Source organism: Chiloscyllium plagiosum, unplaced genomic scaffold, assembly GCF_037043375.1.
Source record: "Chiloscyllium plagiosum isolate Xiang-an unplaced genomic scaffold, Cpla_swu_hap1 HiC_scaffold_23, whole genome shotgun sequence".
Classification (NCBI taxonomy): domain Eukaryota; kingdom Metazoa; phylum Chordata; class Chondrichthyes; order Orectolobiformes; family Hemiscylliidae; genus Chiloscyllium; species Chiloscyllium plagiosum.
The window spans coordinates 55,805,969-55,831,567 of NW_028270161.1; the positions used below are offsets into that span (position 1 = coordinate 55,805,969).

Here is a 25,599-nt window from a genome sequence, read left to right on the forward strand (position 1 = left end):
GGCGCTTAGCAAAGCATAGGAGTTGGGAAGTCATGCTGAGGTTGTGCAGGATGTTGGTGAGGCCACTCTTTAACCCTTCAATGTCATCATGCCTGAGTTATCTGTGTTTTGAATTCCACACTGTATCTCTAACCAACTCCCATAATCGTTGATTCCTTTGCCAAACAAAAAAATCTGTCCACCCTCACAGATAATTAATGATGCTGCCCACAAGGCCTGGTAATACAGCACAGGTCTCCCTCACCATTCCACTCAACTACTGACGTGGATAATGTGCTTAATTTTCAGCAGTGCTACTTGAACTTCTGGCTTCAAGTCAAGAGCATGACTGTGTGCAGTTCCGGTCACCCTTTTTATCAGAAGGATATTATTAAACTGGAGAGGGTTCAGAAAAGATTTACCAGGATGTTGCCCAGGAATGGAGGGTTTGAGATATAAAAATAGACTGGAAAGACTGGGACTTTTTTGTACCGGACAGTAGGAGGTTGAGGGGTGACCTTATTGAGGTTTATAAAATAATCATGGGCACAGATAAGGTTAATAGCAAGGGTCTTTTCCCTTGGGTGGGGCAGTTGAAAGCTAGGGGGCATATTGTTTAAGGTGAGAGGAGAATGATTTAAAAAAGGACATGGGGGTAACTTTTTTCAGACAGACAGTGGTTCGTGTGTGGAATGAACTGCCAGAGGAAGTGGTGAATGCAGGTACAGTTACAACATTTAAAAGACATTAGGATAAATACACAAATAGGAAAGGTTTGGAGGGATATGGGCCAAGGTCAGGTAGGTGGGACTAGTTTAGTTTGGGATTATGGTTGGCACGGCCTGGTTGGACTGAAAGGTCTGTTTCCGTGCTGTATGACTCCATGTCAGCTTCACATTTTTGATCCCTAGGGACTATGTGTGAGCTGTGGATCAGTTAGTCATGCTCTTGACTTGAAGCCAGAAGGTCTTCAGTTCAAGTAGCACTGCTGAAAATTAAGCACATTATCCACATCAGTACTTGAGTGGAATGGTGAGGGAGACCTGTGCTGTATTACCAGGCCTTATGGGCAGTATCATTAATTATCTGTGAGGGTGGACAGATGTTTTCGCTTGGCACAGGAAACAATGATTATGGGAGTTGGTTAGAGATAGAATGTGGAATTCAAAACACAGATAACTCAGACATGATGACATTGAATGGTGGAGCAGGCTTGAAGGGTTGAATTGTCTATTTCTGCTCTCATTTTATATGTTCATATGCTCTTGACAGAAGGTAGTGCAGGCTCATGCCAGTGAGGATTAGCCTTAGTTAAACGTAACTATAACCAAGAGATTGGAAATAGAGACAGAAATCAGAACTGCTGAGCGTTTTGGGTCCTAATGTTTCCCCCTATCCCAGCCCCTGACGGGAAAAGAGGACATTTCTACTACCTTAAACACTCAGAATGCTGTTGCAATTCCTAATGAAGGGCTTTTCCAAAACGTTGATTTTCCTGCTCCTCAGATGCTGCCTGACTTGCTGTGCTTTTCCAGCAACTCTGATTTGCAGATCTCACTGTCTCCCTGCTGTTGCACATGACCTGATCTCATTAAGACATAGCTCTTTATACACACATACAGACACACACACACACTCAGTAGTAATTATTACAGTAATGCCATATTTAACTCTTTACCCTACATGTTGAAGATAGCAGTTTTATGATTGGATGAGACATTAAACTTTGGCCTTTCCTGTCGGGGAGATCGGACAGATTCCAGGACCCAGGAGGAGGGAACCACAACCCCGTCCCATCACCTTGAACAATATTAATGCAAGTCTTTCTTTTCCTTTAATAGTCAAGCTGAGAGTTCACCGTCAGACCGAAAGAAGTGGCCTTGAACAGACTAGAGTATTCAGATGTAATTGAGGTTTCTTTGATCCTCCGTTGGCTCTTTCGGTCGATGATTAGTTCATGCTTTTTGTACCAAGTACAACCTATTTGCGACATTCCAAGGGAGTGAATATGACTGGGTCTTTATACTGCTGATACCAAGTGTTGAAATACTGGAAACTGTCGAGGTTTTCAACACACTAGATACCAGAGTGGGACCAGACTCTGAGGAACCATTCGATTAAAAGCATCTGATAAGGAGAGACTCTTTTATGTCCTCACCAACCTATTTTTACTTCATTTTCTGTATAGCCAGCATTTCAAATCAGCGAGTACTAATAGCAAGAGCTGGGAACTCATCTCAGTTTCAGCCTTAAGTAATATTAGCGGAAGAAGTAAGAACCCATTCCCAAGGGCGGTATGGTGGCTCAGTGGTTAGCACTACTGCTTCACAGCGCCAGGGTTCGATTCCACCCTAGGGTAACTGTCTGTGTGGGGTTTGCACATTCTCCCCGTGTCTGTGTGGGTTTCCGCCAGATACTCCGGTTTCCTCCCACAATCCAAAGATGTGCAGGTTAGGTGAATTGTCCATGCTAAATTACCCATAGTGTGCAGGCTGGGTGGACGAGCCATGGGGAATGCAGGCTTGGGGGGGGGGGTGGGTCCAGGTAGCATGCTCTTTGGAGGGGAAATGTGGACTCCCTAGGCTGAATGGCTTCTTTGCACACTATAGGGATTCTATGAACTTCAAACTGCTTACACAGATTTTTAAAATTTCGAAACATTTTAATCTTTTCTGAGTATTGAGTACAGGAGTTGGGAGGTCACACTGTTGGAATATTGTGTGCAATTCTGGCCTCCTTCCTATCGGAAAGATGTTGTGAAACTTAAAAGGGTTCAGAAAAGATTTATAAGGATGTTGCCAGGGTTGGAGGATTTGAGCTAAAGGGAGAGGCTGAACAGGCTGGGGCTGTTTTTCCTGGAGCATCGGAGGCTGAGGGGTGACCTTATAGAGGTTCACAAAATTATGAGGGACATGGATAGGGCAAATAGGCAAAGTCTTTTCCCGGGGGTCGGGGAGTCCAGAACTAGAGGGCATAGATTTAGGGTGAGAGGGGAAAGATACAAAAGAGACCTACGGGGCAACTTTTTCACGCAGAAGGTGGTGTGTGTATGGAATGAGCTGCCAGAGGAAGTGGTGGAGGCTGGTACAATTGCAACATTTAAGAGGCATTTGGATGGGTACATGAATAGGAAGAGTTTGGAGGGATATGGGCCGGGTGCTGGCAGCTGGGACTAGATTGGGTTGGGATATCTGGTCGACATGAACGGGTTGGACCGAAGGGACTGTTTCCATGCTGTACATCTCTATGACTCTATGACTGAAGTACTGATCAGGCAGACATTTAAGGCAGACAAGTGGTAATGTCACTAAATGAGTCAGGCCGATAGTCTGTGGACATGGGCTCAAATTTCAGCATAGCAATGATGAAATTTAATTTAAAAAAATTAAAAATCTAAGAACAGGGACCTTCAATTGTTAAAACTGCAAATGGTTCACTTATGCCCTTACTGTGTAGGTGGAGGTGTGGAATCGACCATCCTGACTCAGTCTGGCCTACATGTGACTCCAGTACCACAGCAATTTGGGTGACTCTCAAGTACCGTCTGAAATGGTCCAGCAAGCCACTGACTTCAAGGGCAGTTAGGGATGCGAAACAAACGCTGGTCTTGAGACATCAGACACATCCCACAAACAAACTTGAAAACTAGGAATGAATTATTGATCATAGGTTATCCTTTAACATATTATAACAAAGTGTTTTTGCTAATGAAATCTTCCTTTTCCATCCAGGATAAATGATCATATTGGTGGGTTTTTCAGTATCCTTGATTGTAAAGGAGGGCGGTAACAAATGGGCTTATATCTAAGTAATGTTAAATTATTCTGATCATAGCCTATTTTTTCTCCTTCGGCGATTCCCTGAAGAAAGGATCCTTTTTAAATTCTGCCTTTGATCTAAATAACAGGCTATTTGGCCCAACAAGTCCAGACCGACCCTCCGAAGAGTAACCCATCCAGAACCATTCCCCGAACCTATTACTCTACATTTACCCCTGACTAATGCACCTAACCTGCACACCTTTAGATTGTGGGAGGAAACCGGAGCACCTGGAGAAAACCCACGCAGAGACAGGGCGAATGTGCAAACTCCACACAGACAGTTGCCCGAGGCTGGAATCGAACCCGGCACTCTGAGGCAGTAGTGCCACCACTGTGCCACCCAAATCAACACCCGTGAGGAAAACAGATCCAACAGATAATAAAAACACTCCAGTATTGTATAAGGTAATGGATCTGAAGGAGTTAATGTTATATTGGCTCCACCCATCCTGATGTCACACACAATCTGGCCAAGTTTTTTGCAGAAACAGGCCATTTATTCCATCAAGTTCACACCAACTTTCCGAAGAGCATTGCACCGAGACTCATCCCATGCTATATCCTGTAAACTCACATTTCCCATGGCTAATCCACCTAACCTGCACATCTTTGGACTGTGGGAGGAAACCAGAGCACCAGAGGAAACTCACCCAGACACAGGGAGAGCATGCAAACTCCACACAGACTCCCTAAGGCTGGAATCAAACCGGGGTCCCTGGAGTTGTGAGGCGGCTGTGCTAACCACTGAGCCACTGTGCCCACCAATGCTACTTTGTAACCTGCACCAGCTCCATAAGGTCCTAGTCATTATGCCTGATCAACTATGGTTGTTCCTGTTGTTATTATACAATAAACCATCTTTTTAATCTTAGCAGAATGCTACCGTGATGTATCCTCCACCATTTGTCACTAGGTAGGCACAAGACAAGGGAGGATTGGAGGCAGTGAATGACTTCTAAGAACCCTTGCCCAGCACCACATACTGCTAGTCATGGCAAATACCACAGGTTACCATCTAAAAAAAACTGCCTCATAATAACTCTGTCATCATGACAGCTGTAAGGACGTGGGTTGCTGAATATGCAGCAATGAGAAGACTGTTGTGAGAGTCAAACTTTAATATCCAGTGTTCATAGAGTCATAGAATCATACAGCATGGAAACAGACCCTTCGGTCTAACCAGTCCATGCTGAACGTAATCCAAACTAAACTAGTCCCATCTGCCTGCTCCTGGCCTATATCCCTCTAAACCTTTCCTTTCATGCACTTATCCAAACGTCTTTTAAATGTTGCAAATGTACCCACATCCACCACTCCCTCAGGGTGTTCATTCCACATGCGAACCACCTCAGGTCAAAATAAATTGCCCCTCATGTCTTTTTTAAATCTCTCTCCTCTCACCTTAAAAATGGGCCCCCAAGTCATGAAATCCAGCATCCCTGGGGAAAAGACAACTCCCATTCTCTATACCCTTCATTATTTTATAAACATGACGTACTGAGCTGAGCAGTAATCCAACCTCATTGCACCTGGATATCTCCACTGTTCCTCAGCCCCGAGACAAGGTACTCCCTGTGTCAAGAAGCTGAGATTTACCTCTTGTGGGGAGATGTGCCATCCTGTTGGTTTTATCAAACATTCTGAATGCCCCCAGAAATGGCTTAGTGAAGGATCTCAGGATGTTATTGTACGTTCCCTGTTCACATAGAGCTTTAGGAATATCCTCAGAGCATCCCTGACAGGGTCAAACACACGCAACTTTGGAGGCCTGGACATGTGACTGGCCATAATGGAGAAGGTGTGTTCAGGGAGGCACAGAGAGGACAGTGAGAATGGGCAGAGGTGAATTTGAGGTGTCAGAGGAAGCACACAAACGGATATCTGCCCAACTCTTCAAGCTCCACCTGCCCCACAGGTGCCAGTCTGCATGAAGATCCCACAATGAGCTGATCAACTGCCTCAGAATCCATGTGACCGGAGTGAAGGAAAGTCATCTTCAAACACAAGGGAGTGGCTGAGAAAGGGTGACGGAGGTGCACGCCTCTCTCATGTTCAGTTTGTGCTGCCACACTTCAAAGGGACCAGCTCATGCTCTGCCCAGCTGGGAGCTCCCGGGAGCTCAGTGCAGCTCAGTGCGGAGGGGGATTTTACAGGAACAGTGTCTGGGACACAGGACTTCTCTAACAGAGAGACTGGAGAAACTGGGATTGTTCTCCTTCGAGCAGTGAGGATTAATGTTTTGATCGAAATGGGGAAACTGTTTCCACAGACTGCAGGGTCAGAAACCAGATGACACAGATTTAAGATAATTATAAAGAACTGGAGGAGGGAGAAGTTTTTTTTTGTAAAGCAGTGAGTTGTTATGATCTGGAATGTGTTGGTTGAAGGGAATAGAGAAAGCTGATTCAATTAATCACTTTTAAAAGGGAACGGCATATAGAGTTGAAAGGGATAACTTTTCAGGCCTGTGGGAAAGAGGCAGGATTAAAGGGCTGCCACATTCACAATGGGCCGAGTGGCTTCCTCCTGTGTCATAAGGTTCTGTGATCCTGTGACCAAGTCAGAAGTGAGCACTATCTGTTGCTACACCATCTCTCCCCAAATGCCGTCATGTCGCTGACTCTCTGTAGTGCTCCCCAGGGAGAGTCTGACATCCACGTGGGCTGTACTCTGAAGACTAATATCTGCACCAAGTATTACATTCAACAGAAGCTGGAAAGAATGACTCACCTTCAGAGAAATGAACGATATTTGTATTGTTGATAACTTTGGAATAAACATACACCGAAAAGTGTGGAAAAATAAAGCCTGCTACACATGCCAAAGGATTATGTTCAGTTCAAGTGCAGCAATGGAAAATGAGGCCTGTATTTGACTCATTCTCATAACCTTACACATTGCTATTAGCATGTGCGTTAAGGAATGTATCTATTATTGAAAAATGCTGTTACATCTCATTAGTACGCTGGCATCAAGGAGCTATTTCATTGCAAGTACTTGCAAGTACCTGTTATTACTGCAGGTGGCACTGTGTTAGGCTCTTGCAACGTAATCTCAAATTCAGCAATAAAATCAGATTGGAAGCTAGCATTGTTCAGGTGACTGAAATATCACTTGAAGTACCTGCACATAGCTCTGGAGTGAGTTATATTTGATATCAGAACGGTGAGAACATTACTGTGGTTGCGGTGAACAGCCCCTGGAAGTATGAACAGCAAATAGATCAACGTGCAATGCTTATTTGACACCAGCATTGCCATTTCATTGCTATCTCCCTCTGTCCTTTGAAGTCTCACAAATGAACAGGATGGAGACCCCTTAATCCTAGCCTCACCAGAAATATTTAAAGAGATTATCAACTACTTGCAAACCACCTCTTGGCTGAGTTGTTCTGGCTGTTCTTTTGTCTCTGTTTTTGGTGCTTTCAATATTTGTTCAAAGTTTTAAAAGCCGTCAGAGAACGGAGCAGCCATAGCTGACGGAGCTTTGCTGATTTCAAGACTGTTGCTTGAAGCAGTGGCTCGTTGTGGGTTCATGAGTGGCCCTCCCTTTGGAATACAGCATGATCGGGGGAAATGAATAGAGATCACATAAAGCGCAACAAGTTGTTGCAGGCTGAAGGAGGAGAATGGGGGAGAAGAGTTCTTGGAATAGGGAACCTGTCAACTCAGGGAGATACTTACCAACGTAAACCTCCAGTGGGGAACAATTTGCAAGATACCTGAGCTTCCATAAGGACTGAAGTCTTACACCTACAGCTCAAACACAGCTTTGGATAGTGAACAAGGTTTTGGTATGCTTGCCTTTACTGATCGGTACATTGAGCACAAGAGTTGGGAGGTCATGTTGTAGCTGGACATGACATTGGTTAGACCATTTTGGAATACTGTGTTCAATTCTGGTCTCCCTGCTATAGGAAAGACGTTGTGAAACTTGAAAGGGTTCAGAAAAGACTTGCAAGGATGTTGCCAGAGTGGGAGGTTTTGTGCTGTAGGGAGAGACTGGAGCTGTTTTCCCTGGAGAGTCAGAGGCTGAGGGGTGACCTTATAGGGGTTTATAAAATCTCGAGGGTCATGGATAGGGTGAATAGCCAAGATCTTTTCCCAGGATGAGAGAAGTCCAAAACTAGAAGGCACACGTTTAAGGTGTGAGGGGAATGATTTAAAAGGAACCTAAGGGGCAATGTTTTCATGCAGAGTGTGATGTGTGCATGAAATGAGCTGCCAGAGGAAATGGTGGAGGTTTTGAGGGATATAGGCCAAATGCTGGCAAATGGGACTAGATTAATTTTGGATATCTGGTCGGCCTGATCAAGTTTGACTGAAGGGTCTGTTTCTGCGCTATGCAACTCTATGACTCTAAAGTGAGAGCTGCATTACCAATGCCAGTGACAGTGCATAGTGCAATGAACTGATTTTTTCTATGACCTTCAAGGCTGGAGCAGGTGATAATTACATAATTGCTGCACACTATTGTAAGAGGTGTGTGTGTGTATATGCGTACATACACATATGTACCCCTGGCACTTGTGGGTACAGGACATCTCTCACTTTTCATCTCCTTCACCAGTCTGCAGTGCAGCCTCTCTCTCATGTTGCACTGCCTTCTGTGTTTTATATCCACATACACTTCTCCCATTCCAGTTACCTCTTCCTACTCCAAATCCATCCAGCCCTTTCTCCTTTACGTACGCATCCCTCTCACATCCTCACGCATGCATAAGTCAACATGATGTTTTTGCCAATACTTATGTTTACATTTATTCATTGAATAGCATCGTGTTTCTTTTAACACTGTAATTAACGGGTTCTTTCCAAAGTCTCAGCTCCTTCCAAATCCTGGCATCAGATGGATTATATCAATTATGGACATGCGAACAGAAGTAGGCCATTCAGCTCATTGAGTTACCATTGCCTGGGTTGGTTAGCTTAGTTGGCTGGATGGCTGACTTATAAATAAAGTGATGCTGATAGCTATCGGTTCAATTCTTGCTACTGGTTTAAGTTACCATGATGGAATCTCCTTCTCAATCTCTCCCCTTGCCTGACACGTAGTGACCCTCAGGTCAAACTACCACCAGTCATGAGAGAGCAGCTTTGTGGTTAATGTTTTCCAAATGTTCAGTTTTCCATTTCTGATCATTTCTACACAACCATATTCGCCATGAATCCAAAACCTCAGGTTGACAATAGCGTTTCCTGCTTTGTCTCCTGATGCAGTGCTGACACACACTTACCACCTCAATTTGCCACCCCCCCCCTTGGCAGTATCGGAGTCCGTGTCTTAACTGTTCCATTGCAAAAAAGTAAACAATTGTCATTGAAAGGGTAGTCTACTGACCTCTAACCTCATCTTTAAATCATGTATGCGTTGCTGGTTCTTTTGCTGTTCGCAATTCAACTTGTCAATGAGAGCAACCTTGCTTTCCTCCTCCGTTAGCAACTGTAAAAAGGTTAAAACAAAGAAAACATTCTTGCAAAACTGTGTTTTATAAGGATTAACTTAAACATGAGAGAATTAAAAACTCTAAAAATGGAGCAGTCAAATAAGATTTCACTGATTTAATATAGCCCTGCTGTTTTTTCCAGCCTGGCTCAGAATTTGACAAAGGGGAAATTGTCAGCATTTGCTATCTTTATAAAAACTGGGAGGCTGACAGCAGCTTCTGAAACCTGGAGCTGCACAGTGAAACATGAAAATCCCTTGCTTCACCACAGAAGGTGCTGTTCCTGCGGATGGAAACCAATTAGAAATCACTGAGCTGACATGAACCTACCCTTTAACACTGTAAAACGTAAAATTACAAAAAGTTACATCTTGTTACTGAGACGTAAGGGGATTTGCAACACTATAGTAAGTTGGAAGTATTTCTAAAATGAAAGCCCAGGAAGGCCAATTGCACATTTGTCAGTTTTACACCTAATTTTTAAAGTTTATTTATGTTACATCCAACAATTAATGTTTGTGACACTTTAATTTGCTCTTTGAGGAAATGTGGAGCCTATATCACTGCATTTACTTCCTTGTTTGCTGTCTGTGAGAATACCTCAATACAATTGGCTGCTTACTCTGCTTAGTGACATCACTTCTGCTGGAAATCTACATGGCCTGGCACCAGATTCAAATGAACCAAGGAGGAAGGGAGGGGAGTCGACCACAGAGGGTATTGCATCTTAAAGGGCAGCTTGCTTCCAGTTAGCAGTGATTACTGTCAGATTGACATTGACCTCAAAACCTGAATAATGCCTTTGATTTTAGTGTTCTAAAAATGACAACCTGTTTGTCATACTCCATGTTGGCTTTTTTTCAATAAAATCTGTCACAATACAAACCACACCAGCAGCTCTCTGTATCTTAAAAACATGAGTTATTTCCCAAACTTTGTGACAAATGGACAACAAGATTTTATTGTTTTCATCATATCTTCACCTTTCTTTAATCCCTATTTAATTCATTCTCATGCAGCTTTTCATTTTAACGTTTTGATGTGGAGACAATGTCTGAAAATTCAGATTTCCCTCCCCTTAACTTGTGTAATTTCTTACTCATCAAACCAATTCTGACAGCTATCTCAATACCCTCACCAACACAAACTGTCCATTCACTTTAATAAAACAGAGATGATTACTGAGCTCGGTACCACTGCAATAAAGTTTAGTATCATGCAGGTTGCATGATGCACATTTCAGATGTTCACTTCATAAATTGTTAACTGCATATTAATTCAGTGAATAACTTTCCAGACTGCTTTATAAGATCTTCCAACTGAACATACAAAATCACAGTAGAAGGTTCAGTTGCAACCTGCCGTTCATTTTAAGAAATGTATCAAACACATAAGTAAATACATTTCAATTTAATATAATCACTAATCGAGAGTGGCTTTTGAGGGTGAAACTGTCCAGGATCCAAGGACAGACCTGACTTGGAAAATCTGGACCATCCCCAAAACCAACAACTGACCACCCCCATCCCCAACACCAAACACTGTCCACCCCCATCCCAACACACCAAACACTGACCACCCTCATCCCCAACACCAAACACTGACCACCCTCATCCCCAACACCAAACACTGTCCACCCCCATCCCAACACACTAAACACTGACCACCCTCATCCCCAACACCAACCACTGACCACCCCCATCCCCAATACCAAACACTGTCCACCCCCATCCCCAACACCAAACACTGTCTGGCCCCATCCCCAACATCAAACACTGTCCACCCCCCATCCCCAACACCAAACACTGACCACCCCCATCCCCCACACCAAACACTGACCACCCCATCCCCAACACCAAAAACTGTCCACACCCATCCACAACACCAAACACTGACCATCCCCATCCCCCACACCGAACACTGTCCACACCCATCCCCAACACCAAACATTGTCCGGCCCCATCCCCAACACCAAACACTGACCATCCCCATCCCAACACCAAACACTGTCCGGCCCCATCCCCAACAACAAACACTGACCATCCCCATTGCCCACACCAAACACTGACCATCCACATCCCCAACACCAAACACTGTCTGCTCCCATCCCCAACACCAAACACTAACCATCCCCATCCCCTGCACCAAACACTGTCCGCCTCCATCCCCAACACCAAACACTGTCTGCCCCATCTCCAACACCAAACACTGTCCACCGCATCTCCAACACCAAACACTGATCATCCTCAACACCAAACATTGTCCACCCCCAAACCCAACACCAAACACTGTCCACTGCCATCCCCAACACCAAACACTGACCATCCCCATCCCCAACACCAAACACTGTCTGCCCCCATCCCCAACAATAAAACACTGTCTGCCCCCATCCCCAACACCAAACACTGACCATCCCCATTGCCCACACCAAACACTGTCTGCCCCCATCCCCAACACCAAACACTGACTGCCCCCATCCCCAACACCAAACACTAACCATCCCCATCCTCTGCACCAAACACTGTCCGCCTCCATCCCCAACACCAAACACTGTCTGCCCCATCTCCAACACGAAACACTGTCCACCCCATCTCCAACACCAAACACTGATCATCCTCAACACCAAACATTGTCCACCCCCAAACCCAACATCAAACACTGTCCACCCCCATCCCCAACACCAAACACTGTCTGCCCCCATCCCCAACACCAAACACTGTCCACCCCCAACCCTAACACCAAACACTGTCCACCCCATCTCCAAAGCCAAACACTGTCTGGCCCCATCCCCAACATCAAACACTGTCCACCCCCCATCCCCAACACCAAACACTGTCCACACCCATCCACAACACCAAACACTGACCATCCCCATCCCCCACACCGAACACTGTCCACACCCATCCCCAACACCAAACATTGTCCGGCCCCATCCCCAACACCAAACACTGACCATCCCCATCCCCAACACCAAACACTGTCCACCCCCATTCCCCACACCAACCACTGTCTGCCCCCATCCCCAACGCCAAACACTGTCTGCCCCCATCCCCAACACCAAACACTGACCACCCAATCACTAACACCAAACACTGATCCTCCCCATCACCAACACCAAACACTGTCCGCCCTCATCCCCAACACCAAACACTATCTGCCCCCATCCACAACGCAAAACACTGTCCACCCCATCCCCAACACCAAACATTGACCATCCACAACCCCAACACCAAACATTGTCTGCCCCCATCCCCAACACCAAACACTGTCCACCCCCATCCCCAAAACCAAACACTGACCATCTCCATTCCCAATACCAAACACTGTCTGCCCTCATCCCCAACGCCAAACACTGTCCGCCCCCATCCCCAACACCAAACACTGACCACCCTCATCCCCAACACCAAACACTGACCACCCCATCCCCAACACCAAACACTGACCATCCCCATCCCCAACACCAAACACTGTCCGGCCCCATCCCCAACAACAAGCACTGGCTACACCCATCCCCAACATAAAACACTGTCCGGCCCCATCCCCAACACCAAACACTGACCACCCCCATCTCCAACACCAAACACTGTCCACACCCATCCCCAACACCAAACACTGAACATCCTCATCCCCCACACCGAACACTGTCCACACCAATCCCCAACACCAAAACTCTCGGCCCCATCCCCAACAACAAACACTTACCATCCCCATTGCCCAAACCAAACACTGTCTGCCCCCATCCACAACACTTAATACTGACCATCCACATCCCCAACACCAAACACTGTCTGCCCCCATCCCCAACACCAAACACTGTCCATCCCCATTCCCAACACCAAACACTGTCCACCCCATCCCCAACACCAAACACTGACCATCCCCATCCCCGTACCAAACACTGTCCACCCCCAAGCCCAACACCAAACACTGTCCACCCCATCTCCAACGCCAAACACTGACCATCCCCATCCCCAACACCAAACACTGTCCACCCCCATTCTCAACACCAAACACTGTCTGCCCCCATCCCCAACGCCAAACACTGACCACCCCCATCCCCCACACCAAACACTGACTACCCCATCACCAACACCAAACACTGTCCGCCCCCATCCCCAACACCAAACACTGTCTGCCCCCATCCCCAACGCCAAACACTGTCCACCCCCATCCCCAACACCAAACACTGTCTGCCCCCATCCCAAACACCAATCACTGTCCGACTCATCTCCAAAACCAAACACTGATCATTCCCAACACCAAACACTGTCCACCCACATCTCCAACATCACACACTGTCCAGCCCCATCCCCAACACCAGACACTGTCTGCCCCCATCCCCTACGCCAAACACTGTCCACCCCCATCCCCAACAGCTAAGACTGACCATCTCCATCCCCAATACCAAACACTGTCTGCCCCCATCTCCAACGCCAAACACTGTCCGCCTCCATCCCCAACGCCAACCACTGTCCAACCCCATCCCCAACACCAAACACTGACCACCCTCATCCCCAACACCAAACACTGGCCACCCCCATCTCCAACACCAAACAATGACCATCCCCATCCCCAACACCAAACACTGTCCGGCCCCATCCCCAACAACAAGCACTGGCCACCCCCATCCCCAACACCAAACACTGTCCGGTCCCATCCCCAACACCAAACACTGACCATCCCCATCCCCCACACCGAACACTGTCCACACCCATCCCCAACACCAAAACTGTCCGGCCCCATCCCCAACAACAAACACTGACCATCCCCATTGCCCACACCAAACACTGTCTGCCCCCATCCCCAACACTTAACACTGACCATCCACATCCCCAACACCATACACTGTCTGCCCCCATCCCCAACACCAAACACTGACCATCGCCATCCCCTGCACCAAACACTGTCCGCCCCCATCCCCAACACCAAACACTGTCTGCCCCATCTCCAACACCAAACACTGTCCACCCCATCTCCAACACCAAACACTGACCATCCCCCACACCAAATATTGTCCACCCCCAAACCCCAACACCAAACACTGTCCATCCCCATTCCCAACACCAAACACTGTCTGCCCCCATCCCCAACACCAAACACTGTCTGCCCCCATCCCCCGCACCAAACACTGTCCACCCCCAAACCCAACACCAAACACTGTCCAGCCCATCTCCAACGCCAAACACTGACCATCCCCATCCCCAACACCAAACACTGTCCACCCCCATTCCCAACACCAACCACTGTCTGCCCCCATCCCCAACACCAAACACTGTCCGGCCCCATCCCCAACAACAAGCACTGGCCACCCCCATCCCCAACACCAAACACTGTCCGGCCCCATCCCCAACACCAAACACTGACCATCCCCATCCCCCACACCGAACACTGTCCACACCCATCCCCAACACCAAAACTGTCCGGCCCCATCCCCAACAACAAACACTGACCATCCCCATTGCCCACACCAAACACTGTCTGCCCCCATCCCCAACACTTAACACTGACCATCCACATCCCCAACACCATACACTGTCTGCCCCCATCCCCAACACCAAACACTGTCCGCCCCCATCCCCAACACCAAACACTGTCTGCCCCATCTCCAACACCAAACACTGTCCACCCCATCTCCAACACCAAACACTGACCATCCCCCACACCAAATATTGTCCACCCCCAACCCCAACACCAAACACTGTCCATCCCCATTCCCAACACCAAACACTGTCTGCCCCCATCCCCAACACCAAACACTGTCCAGCCCATCTCCAACGCCAAACACTGACCATCCCCATCCCCAACACCAAACACTGTCTGCCCCCATCCCAAACACCAATCACTGTCCGACTCATCTCCAAAACCAAACTATGATCATTCCCAACACCAAACACTGTTCACCCACATCTCCAACATCACACACTGTCCAGCCCCATCCCCAACACCAGACACTGTCTGCCCCCATCCCCAACACCAAACACTGACCATCTCCATCCCCAACACCAAACACTGTCTGCCCCCATCCCCAACGCCAAACACTGTCCGCCTCCATCCCCAACGACAACCACTGTCTAACCCCATCCCCAACACCAAACACTGACCACCCTCATCCCCAACACCAAACACTGGCCACCCCCATCTCCAACACCAAACACTGACCATCCCCATCCCCAATACCAAACACTGTCCGGCCCCATCCCCAACAACAAGCACAGGCCACCCCCATCCACAACACCAAACACTGTCCGGCCCCATCCCCAACACCAAACACTGACCATCCCCATCCCCCACACCGAACACTGTCCACACCCATCCCCAACACCAAAACTGTCCGGCCCCATCCCCAACACCAAACACTGACCATCGCCATCCCCTGCACCAAACACTGTCCGCCCCCATCCCCAACACCAAAAACTGTCTGCCCCATCTCTAACACCAAACACTGTCCACCCCATCCCCAACACCAAACACTGACCATCCCCCACACCAAATATTGTCCACCCCCAACCCCAACACCAAACACTGTCCATCCCCATTCCCAACACCAAACACTGTCTGCCCCCATCCCCAACACCAAACACTGACCATCCCCATCCCCAACACCAAACACTGTCCACCCCCATTCCCAACACCAACCACTGTCTGCCCCCATCCCCAACACCAAACACTGTCCGGCCCCATCCCCAACAACAAGCACTGGCCACCCCCATCCCCAACACCAAACACTGTCCGGCCCCATCCCCAACAACAAGCACTGGCCACCCCCATCCCCAACACCAAACACTGTCCGGTCCCATCCCCAACACCAAACACTGACCATCCCCATCCCCCACACCGAACACTGTCCACACCCATCCCCAACACCAAAACTGTCCGGCCCCATCCCCAACAACTAAACTGACCATCCCCATTGCCCACACCAAACACTGTCTGCCCCCATCCCCAACACCAAACACTGTCCGCCCCCATCCCCAACACCAAACACTGTCTGCCCCATCTCCAACACCAAACACTGTCCACCCCATCTCCAACACCAAACACTGACCATCCCCCACACCAAATATTGTCCACCCCCAACCCCAACACCAAACACTGTCCATCCCCATTCCCAACAGCAAACACTGTCTGCCCCCATCCCCAACACCAAACACTGTCCAGCCCATCTCCAACGCCAAACACTGACCACCCCATCACCAACACCAAACACTGTCCGCCCCCATCCCAAACACCAAACACTGTCTGCCTCCATCCCCAATGCCAAACACTCTCCACCCCCATCCCAACACCAAACACTGACCATCCCCATCCCCAACACCAAACACTGTCTGCCCCCATCCCCAACGCCAAACACTGTCTGCCCCCATCCCCAACGCCAAACACTGTCCACCTCCATCCCCAACACCAAACACTGTCCGCCCCCATCCCCAACACCAATCACTGTCCGGCTCATCTCCAACACCATACACTGATCATCCCCAACACCAAACACTGTCCACCAACATCTCCAACACCACACACTGTCCAGCCCCAGCCCCAACACCAGACACTATCTGCCCCCATCCGCAACGCCAAACACTGTCCAACCCCATCCCCAACAGCTAACACTGACCATCTCCATCCCCAACACCAAACACTGTCTGCCCCCATCCCCAACGCCAAACACTGTCTGCCCCATCCCCAACGCCAAACACTGTCCACCCCCATCCCCAACACCAAACACTATCCGCCTCCATCCCCAACACCAAACACTGTCTGCCCCCATCCCCAACGCCAAACACTGTCCACCCCCATCCCCAACACCAAACACAGTCCGACCCATCTCCAACACCAAACACTGATCATCCCCAACACCAAACACTGTCCACCCCCATCCCCAACACCAAACACTGACCACCCCATCCCCAACACCTAACACTGACCATCTCCATCCCCAACACCAAACACTGTCTGCCCCCATCCCCAACGCCAATCACTGTCCGGCTCATCTCCAACACCATACACTGATCATCCCCAACACCAAACACTGTCCACCAACATCTCCAACACCACACACTGTCCAGCCCCAGCCCCAACACCAGACACTATCTGCCCCCATCCGCAACGCCAAACACTGTCCAACCCCATCCCCAACAGCTAACACTGACCATCTCCATCCCCAACACCAAACACTGTCTGCCCCCATCCCCAACGCCAAACACTGTCTGCCCCATCCCCAACGCCAAACACTGTCCACCCCCATCCCCAACACCAAACACTATCCGCCTCCATCCCCAACACCAAACACTGTCTGCCCCCATCCCCAACGCCAAACACTGTCCACCCCCATCCCCAACACCAAACACAGTCCGACCCATCTCCAACACCAAACACTGATCATCCCCAACACCAAACACTGTCCACCCCCATCCCCAACACCAAACACTGACCACCCCATCCCCAACACCTAACACTGACCATCTCCATCCCCAACACCAAACACTGTCTGCCCCCATCCCCAACGCCAAACACTGTCCGCCCCCATTCCCTATGCCAAACACTGTCCACCCCCATCCCCAACACCAAACACAGTCCGCCCCCATCCCCAACACCAAACACTGTCTGCCCCCATCCCCAATGCCAAACACTGTCCATCCCCAACACCAAGCTCTGTCCGGCCCATCTCCAACACCAAACACTGTCCAGCCCCATCACCAAACACTGTCCAGCCCCATCCCCAACACCACACACTGTCCACACCCATCCCCAACCCCAAACACTGTCCGCCCCCATCATCAACACCAAACACTGTCCGGCCCCATCCCCAACATCTAACACTGTCCACCTCCATCCACAACACCAAACACTGTCCAACCCCTTCCCCAACACCAAATACTGTCTGCCTCCATCCCCAACACCAAACATTGTCCACCCCCATCCCCAACACCAAACACTGACCATCCCCATCCCCCACACCAAACACTGTCCGCCCCCATCCCCAACACCAAACACTGACCACCCCATCTCCAACACCAAGCACTGATCATCCCCCACACCAAACATTGTCCACCCCCAACCCCAACACCAAACACTGTCCATCCCCATTCCCAACACCAAACACTGTCTGCCCCCATCCCCAACACCAAACACTGTCCACACCCATCCCCAACACCAAACACTGTCCGCCCTCATCCTCAACACCAAACACTGTCCGGCCCCATCTCCAACACCAAACACTGTCCACCTCCATCCCCAACACCAAACACTGTCCAACCCCCTTCCCCAACACCAAACACTGTCTGCCCCCATCCCCAACACCAAACATTGTCCACCCCCATCCCCAACACCAAACACTGACCATCCCCATCCCCCACACCAAACACTGTCCGCCCCATCCCCAACACCAAACACTGACCACCCCCATCCCCCAACACCAAACATTGTCCATCCCCATCCCCAACACCACACACTGACCATCCCCATCCCCCACACCAAACACTGTCTGCCCCCATCCCCAACACCAAATACTGTCCAACCCCATTCCCCACACCAAACAGTGTCCGCTCCCATCCACAACACCAAACACTGTCCGCCATCTTCAAATACACCAAACACTGTCCACCCCCATCCCCAACACCAAACACTGTCCACCCCCATCCCCAACACCAAACACTGTCCATCCCCATCCCCAACAACACACACTGACTATCCCCATCCCCAACACTAAACACTGTCCAATCCCATCCCCAGTACCAAACACTGCCCAACCCCATCCCCAACACCAAACACTGTCCGCCCCCATCCACAACACCAAACACTGTCCACCATCTTCCAATACACCAAACACTGTCCACCCCCATCCCCAACACTAAACACTGTCCATCCCCATCCCCAACACCACACACTGTCCATCCCCATTCCCAACACCAAACACTGTCTGCCCCCATCCCCAACACCAAACACTGTCCACACCCATCCCCAACACCAAACACTGTCCGCCCCCATCCTCAACACCAAACACTGTCCGGCCCCATCTCCAACACCAAACACTGTCCACCTCCATCCCCAACACCAAACACTGTCTGCCCCCATCCCCAACACCAAACATTGTCCACCCCCATCCCCAACACCAAACACTGACCATCCCCATCCCCCACACCAAACACTGTCCACCCCATCCCCAACACCAAACACTGACCACCCACATCCCCCAACACCAAACACTGTCCATCCCCATCCCCAACACCACACACTGACCATCCCCATCCCCCACACCAAACACTGTCTGCCCCCATCCCCAACACCAAATACTGTCCAACCCCATTCCCCACACCAAACAGTGTCCGCTCCCATCCACAACACCAAACACTGTCCGCCATCTTCAAATACACCAAACACTGTCCACCCCCATCCCCAACACCAAACACTGTCCATCCCCATCCCCAACACCACACACTGACCATCCCATTCCCCAACACTAAACACTGTCCAATCCCATCCCCAATACCAAACACTGTCCGCCCCATCCACAACACCAAACACTGTCCACCATCTTCCAATACACCAAACACTGTCCACCCCCATCCCTAACACCAAACACTGTCCATCCCCATCCCCAGCACCACACACTGACCATCCCCATCCCCAACACTAAACACTGTCCAACCCCATCCCCAACACCAAACACTGTCCAACCCCATCCCCAACACCAAACACTGTCCGCCCCCATCCCCAACACCAAACTCTGATAACTATTATCACAAATATTGTATCCCAGCTCCTCCATCAATGATACCAGACGCTGACCATACACAGCCCCAAGTACTCAGACATCCTAACACTTACTCCAGATATCTAGATACCCTTTAGCCACTGATGCACAATATTGCTACCTCTACTCGAGCATCCCCCATATAAAACCTGCTGAGTGGGTGCTAACCACCTCACCGCACTAACTCACCTGTTATACTGAAGAGCAGCCTCGATGCTCATATTGAGCTGCTTCCTGCTGGTGAAGGTTCACCAGTTCCCCCCTCCCCACCGAGGTCTCACTCAGGAGGTAGGCAGGAGGATGTTGGCACTACCTGGGCAGTAAGCTAGGAGGTCCCTCCAAGAAAACCCCAAGCAGGGCAATAGGACCAGGGGGAACGTCATTGCCAGCAGTGCCCATCCCCCAGGACCTGGATACGATTCCCAAAGAAGCTCAACAACTCAAGTAGGCAAGATGGGGGAGGGTGGGGGGTGTGAGTCCAAGTTTGAAAAGCCCATTACACGAACCTGAACCACCAGCCTCCTCCACTGCTCCATTCACCAGATTCCCATCACTCACGGAGCATCGGATCCGATCAATCTAAAATGTTCATTGCTCCTCCTCAATCTCATTCACTCAGCAATGCAGCAAACCTCACATCTCATGGTTTGCGCTCACTGTCGGCTATTCAACTGTGCCAGCCTCACCAGTCAAACATCCCGCCCACCACTCTATGACCCAGCTCGGTCTCTCGTTCAGGATGGGATGACACACAATCGAAGACTGCAGCACCTGATTGACAGGGGGCTTATACCGCCTTGCACTGGCCTTGGCACTGATAGTAGCCATGCCCAGTGACCAGGCTAAAGGTGGCAGTGGCTTCCTCCTTTGCAGCAGCCAATTCCTGGTCCCTCATCTGATACTCCGCCCTGATTTTGAAGCTCTTGGGTAGTGTCAGTGTACTTGCCTTCCTTTCCCACCAAGCCCCCGCTCCCCCCCAAGACCTGTCCTTATAACCCGACCCTTTGGGCAAGTGAGTGGCAGGAGGATGGAGAAGAACCTAATGGTGAAACACCATCACTCACAGTCAGAGCAAAGGCATAGTGGCAATCTCATTGGACTAGCAATCCCTGGCCAATGCTCTGAGGACATCAGAGAATCCCGACAGTGTGGAACTAGGCCATTCGGTCCATCGGGTATCAACTGACCCTCCAATGAGTTTCCTACCCCAACCCGTCCCCTATCCCTGTAACCCTGCATTCTTGTTGCTAATCCACCAAGCCTGCACACTCCTGGAAACTACGGACAATTTAGCATGGCCAATCCATCTAACCTGAACATATTTAGGCTGTGGGAGGAAACCGGAGCAAACCCACACAGACACGGGGAGGATGTGCAAACTCCACACAGACAGCCACCCAACGCTGGAATCAAACTCGGGTTCTGGGTGCTGTGAGGCAGCAGTGCACACCACTAAATCACTATGCCATCCCAAATATGGATTTGAATCCCACAATGGTAGATGAAGAAATTTAAATTTTATTTTTAAACAGCTGACCTAAAGAACTGGTCTAATTGTGACCATGTGACCATTGTTATTTGTTGTAAAACACATCTCATTCACTAGAGTTGCAGGGATGAGGAACTGGAACATGTAGAAGTTGGGACTGTTCTCCTTGGAGAGATGAGGACGAAGGAGGAGATGTGATAGGTCTTTTCAAAATCATGAAGGAACTGGAGAGGGGAGAAGTTGTTTCCGCATGTATAAGGATCGAACACCAGACGGCACAAGTTTGAAGTGAAATGAATGAAAACGTGACAATCATAGAACATAGAACAATACAGCGCAGAACAGGCCCTTCGGCCCTCGACATTGCAGCTACCTGTGATCTAATCTAAACCCGTCCCCCTCCAGTATCCCATCATCATCCATCGTTTTTACTTCCAAAGAAGATAGGATCTGGAATGCATTGCCTGGAAATGTGGTGGGAGGCAGGTTCCATTGAGGCATTCCAGAGGGCACTGGATGGTTATTTGGATAGAAATAATGTGGAGGATTATGGGGAAGAGGCAGGGTAATGGCCTTTAAGTCATGCTCTTTGAGTGGGTCAGTACAGACACAATGGGCAGAATGGCCTTCTTCTGCAGTGTGGTTTTGTTCGTGGTGTGGGGGAGGGGGGAGGTATTTCTGCAAGACCCAAAGAATTGAGCTGAGGGAGATCAGGGCCCAGGTTGGACTGCATGGAAGTGCAGGCGTGGGAAATGTCCAACAAGTCACCAGTAGGGGGAGGAGGGGCATGAAGGAGGTCCTCTAGCCACCAGGCCTCTTGTCAACACAAAATCATAAGAAGTAGGAACAGCTGGAGGCTATTCAGCCCCTCAAGCCTGCTGTGCCATTGAATAAGATCATGGCTGATCTGAAATCCCTCATGTCCATTTTCCTGCCCTTTCCCAGTAACCCTCGATTGATCAAGAATCTATCCCCCTGAGCCTTAAATATGCACAAGGACTCTGCCCCCACAGCGCTCTCTGTGGCAAGGAGTTCCCAAGACCCTCTGACAGAAGAAATTCCTCCCCATCTCAGCCTGAAATTGGTGCCCCTTTACTCTGCGACTGTGCCCTCAGGTCCTAGGCTCTCCCATGTGGGGAAACATCTTCTCAGCATTGTCCCTGTCAAGTCACTTAATAGTCCAATATCTTTCAAAGTGATCACCTCTCATTTTTCTAAATTCCAGCGAGTAGAGTCCCAACCTGTTTAGCCTTTGCTCATTCAGCACTCCCTCCGTACCAGGGGTCATCCTTGTGAACCTTCACTGAACTGCCTCCAATGAAATGATATCTTTTCCTACATAAGGGAATCAAAGCTGCCAGTCACCAGTCCTCCCATTGCAAGTTACCAGGCTACACACTTGGCACTGGCGTCTTCCTGCGAGGGTGAAATTTAGGTGGTGGGGAGATGAAGTTTTTAACTAGCTATTAATGTTGAGCTTCAAGGTCCCTAGGGCAGGTTGGTCACCCAATGCCCACCGCAGCTACAGGGATAGATCTGCAGCAAGCGTGGGCAGGTAGGTATCAGGAATGGCAAGCATGGCATCACACCAATGCCTGCCAACCCTGACCTAGGGGGCAATTGACATCCCACTGATTCCTGAAGAAGGGCTTATGCCCGAAACGTCGATTCTCCTGCTTCTTGGATGCTGCCTGACCTGCTGCGCTTTTCCAGCAACACATTTTTAGGCAATAGACATCCCAGTCCAGTTGTGGGAACGTGCTCCTAAACTTGCCACTGAGTTTGATCATTTCCTAGCAACAACTACGAGAAGTGAATTCATTGGCTGATTCTTGGTTTCCAAAGTCCGTACCAAAGTCATCAAATGAAATGAAGATTCATCCTTCATCAGTGCAAAGTATTTATTGATCAACTTAACACAACAAAAGGAAGACGACTCCAGTATGAGTGATCCTAATAGAATGGTTTCCTACCAGCGGAATCAGTGCCTACTTCAGTTCATTATTATTGAATGCTGAAGCATGGATGAACACGTCTTTTGAAAGAAGTGGCGATAACCTTTTGTATCACAATCTTCCAGCTGTTGCAATAAAGCTACATGCAACATAAACTGTTGACAATAACTTATTGTAACTGGGGGATGTCTGCTGGAAGTTGAAAGCACTAACCAGAACAGTCAGCAGAATGTAGATTGTGGAACTAATTAATCCTTGACGTTTGTATTTGGAGGCTCCCTGAGTACCTGTCGAGCTATAAGCAGCTTCCAAAGTGCAGTGACGTGCTCAGAAAGCACGTATTGTCTCAGAATATAACTGATGTCTCTTTGCAACCTCTTTCCTTGGTCCTAGTTTTGATAGAGTTGAGGCACTGGAGCAGAGGTTGGTAGTCCGTGTGATGACACCTCGACGAAAAATTACAGTCCAGGGCATTTTCACCCACTCACTTCACTGAAATGCCATTGTACAAGTTGTTTACCCATTCCCTGTGCAGGCTTGAAGAAAGTTTGTTAGCACCTACTCTACTTCCAAAATGGCGGGAGAGTTGGATGTTTCAGCCAGAACTCGTCCAGTCCATCTGTTTCTTTTTCTTTACTTGTATCTTTTTTTCTCTTTTGTGTTTTTTTTCTCACTTCTTCTTGGTGATATCCTGAACTCCGAGCCTCAGCACAGACTCGGAGTCTCAGCCTCAGCGCAACCGCAATGAGGCGCCCTCTGGGCCTGGAGTGGTCTTCTCCTGGCCTAGTGTGGCAATTTATAATGCTGGACATCTTAATTTCTTTATTTTTCTACTTGTTTTCCTGAAGAACTTGAACTGAAGAATCTGTACCTAGGTACCTCGTACCTAAGATGGCACCATAATTGGCAACTTGTAAACTTTTCACCGTACTCATTTGAGTGCACGTGACAATAAAGCTTGTTCAATTCACATTTTTTCACATGGGACAGGATGGAGGGCAGATTCACAAAATGCTGCTCGAGATCTAAGGGTTACATTTTGTGGACAGTTTGCAGGGTGTGTATTGTTTTGAGTTTAACAGAGATATTCAAGCTCAGTGAAGAGCTTGTGAAGGTAGATAGGTAGAAGCTGTTTCCACTGATGGGGACACCAAGGGGTATAATTGTACCATTACATGTCAGCCATGACGCACTGGATAGCTCTGTTGTATCTAAGTCACAGAGTCTGGGTTCACGTCCCATTCCAGGATCAGAAAATAATGCTGAACACTGCCATGCAGTACAGAGGAGATGCTGCAATACTGAATGTGCTGCACTATTGGATATGTGGTTATGACAGGCACTATATATATAAATGCAAGAATTTCTTTTCCCTTTACAGCCTGGCCATTGAGGGTTGATATCAGGGACCACAAATTCACAAGAAAGCTAGTGGCAATCTGAAATGCCCCCTTCAAAAATTGCGGAGCCTGGGCTACTTAGATAGCTGTTTGCTAGCGATGGTATGGAGGGACATGGAACCAGGCCATGAATATATGGTTAAAATACAAGTCAGATATATGCTAATGGAGCAGCATGGTAGCTCAGTGATTAGCACTGCAGCCTCACAGCGCCAGAGACCCGGGTTCAAATCCAAAGGGTGACTGTCTATGTGGAGTTTGCACATTCTCCCCATGTCTGCATGGGTTTCATCCGGGTGCTCCGGTTTCCTCCCACAATCCACAGATGTGCAGGTCAGGTGGATTGGCCATGCCAAATTGTGCAGGCTCGGTGGATTAGCCATTGGAAATGCAGAGTTACAGGGAGTAGGATAGGTCAGGGAAGAATTCTCTTCAAAGGGTCAGGATGGACCTGACAGATCAAAAGTCCTGCTCCAACACGATAGGGATACGTTGAACTGAATGAGGAAATGGGTCAGATTTGAGGGGGAATGACTGTTTCCTGCTTCTGTGCTTCTCATTTCCTATCGGAAGCCCTGATTATTCTTCTCAACCACAAAGTACACAGATCGCAGAAATAAAATGCTCAGTCACTCATTTTTAGCTCAGAGCGAGTTAAAATTTAGAGCATACACACAGTCACGTGCACGTACACACCAACTCACTCTCTCATCAGGTCATATACTGCATCTCAGTTTGTCAAAACAGAAATGATGGTGTTAA

General features: G+C 48.9%; 1 protein-coding gene and 1 long non-coding RNA gene across 2 annotated transcripts in view; one reads left to right on the plus strand and one right to left on the minus strand.

The window, feature by feature from the left end:
• Nucleotides 1-25,599, minus strand: part of LOC122561568 (uncharacterized) — a 130,147-nt gene that overhangs the window by 41,547 nt on the left and 63,001 nt on the right. The window contains exon 8 of the mRNA XM_043713365.2: nt 9,141-9,242. Within this exon, the coding sequence (XP_043569300.2) occupies nt 9,141-9,242 (102 nt within the window). The remainder of the gene's footprint in view (nt 1-9,140; nt 9,243-25,599) is intronic.
• Nucleotides 1-25,599, plus strand: part of LOC148145903 (uncharacterized) — a 62,190-nt gene that overhangs the window by 12,206 nt on the left and 24,385 nt on the right. The window lies entirely within an intron of this gene.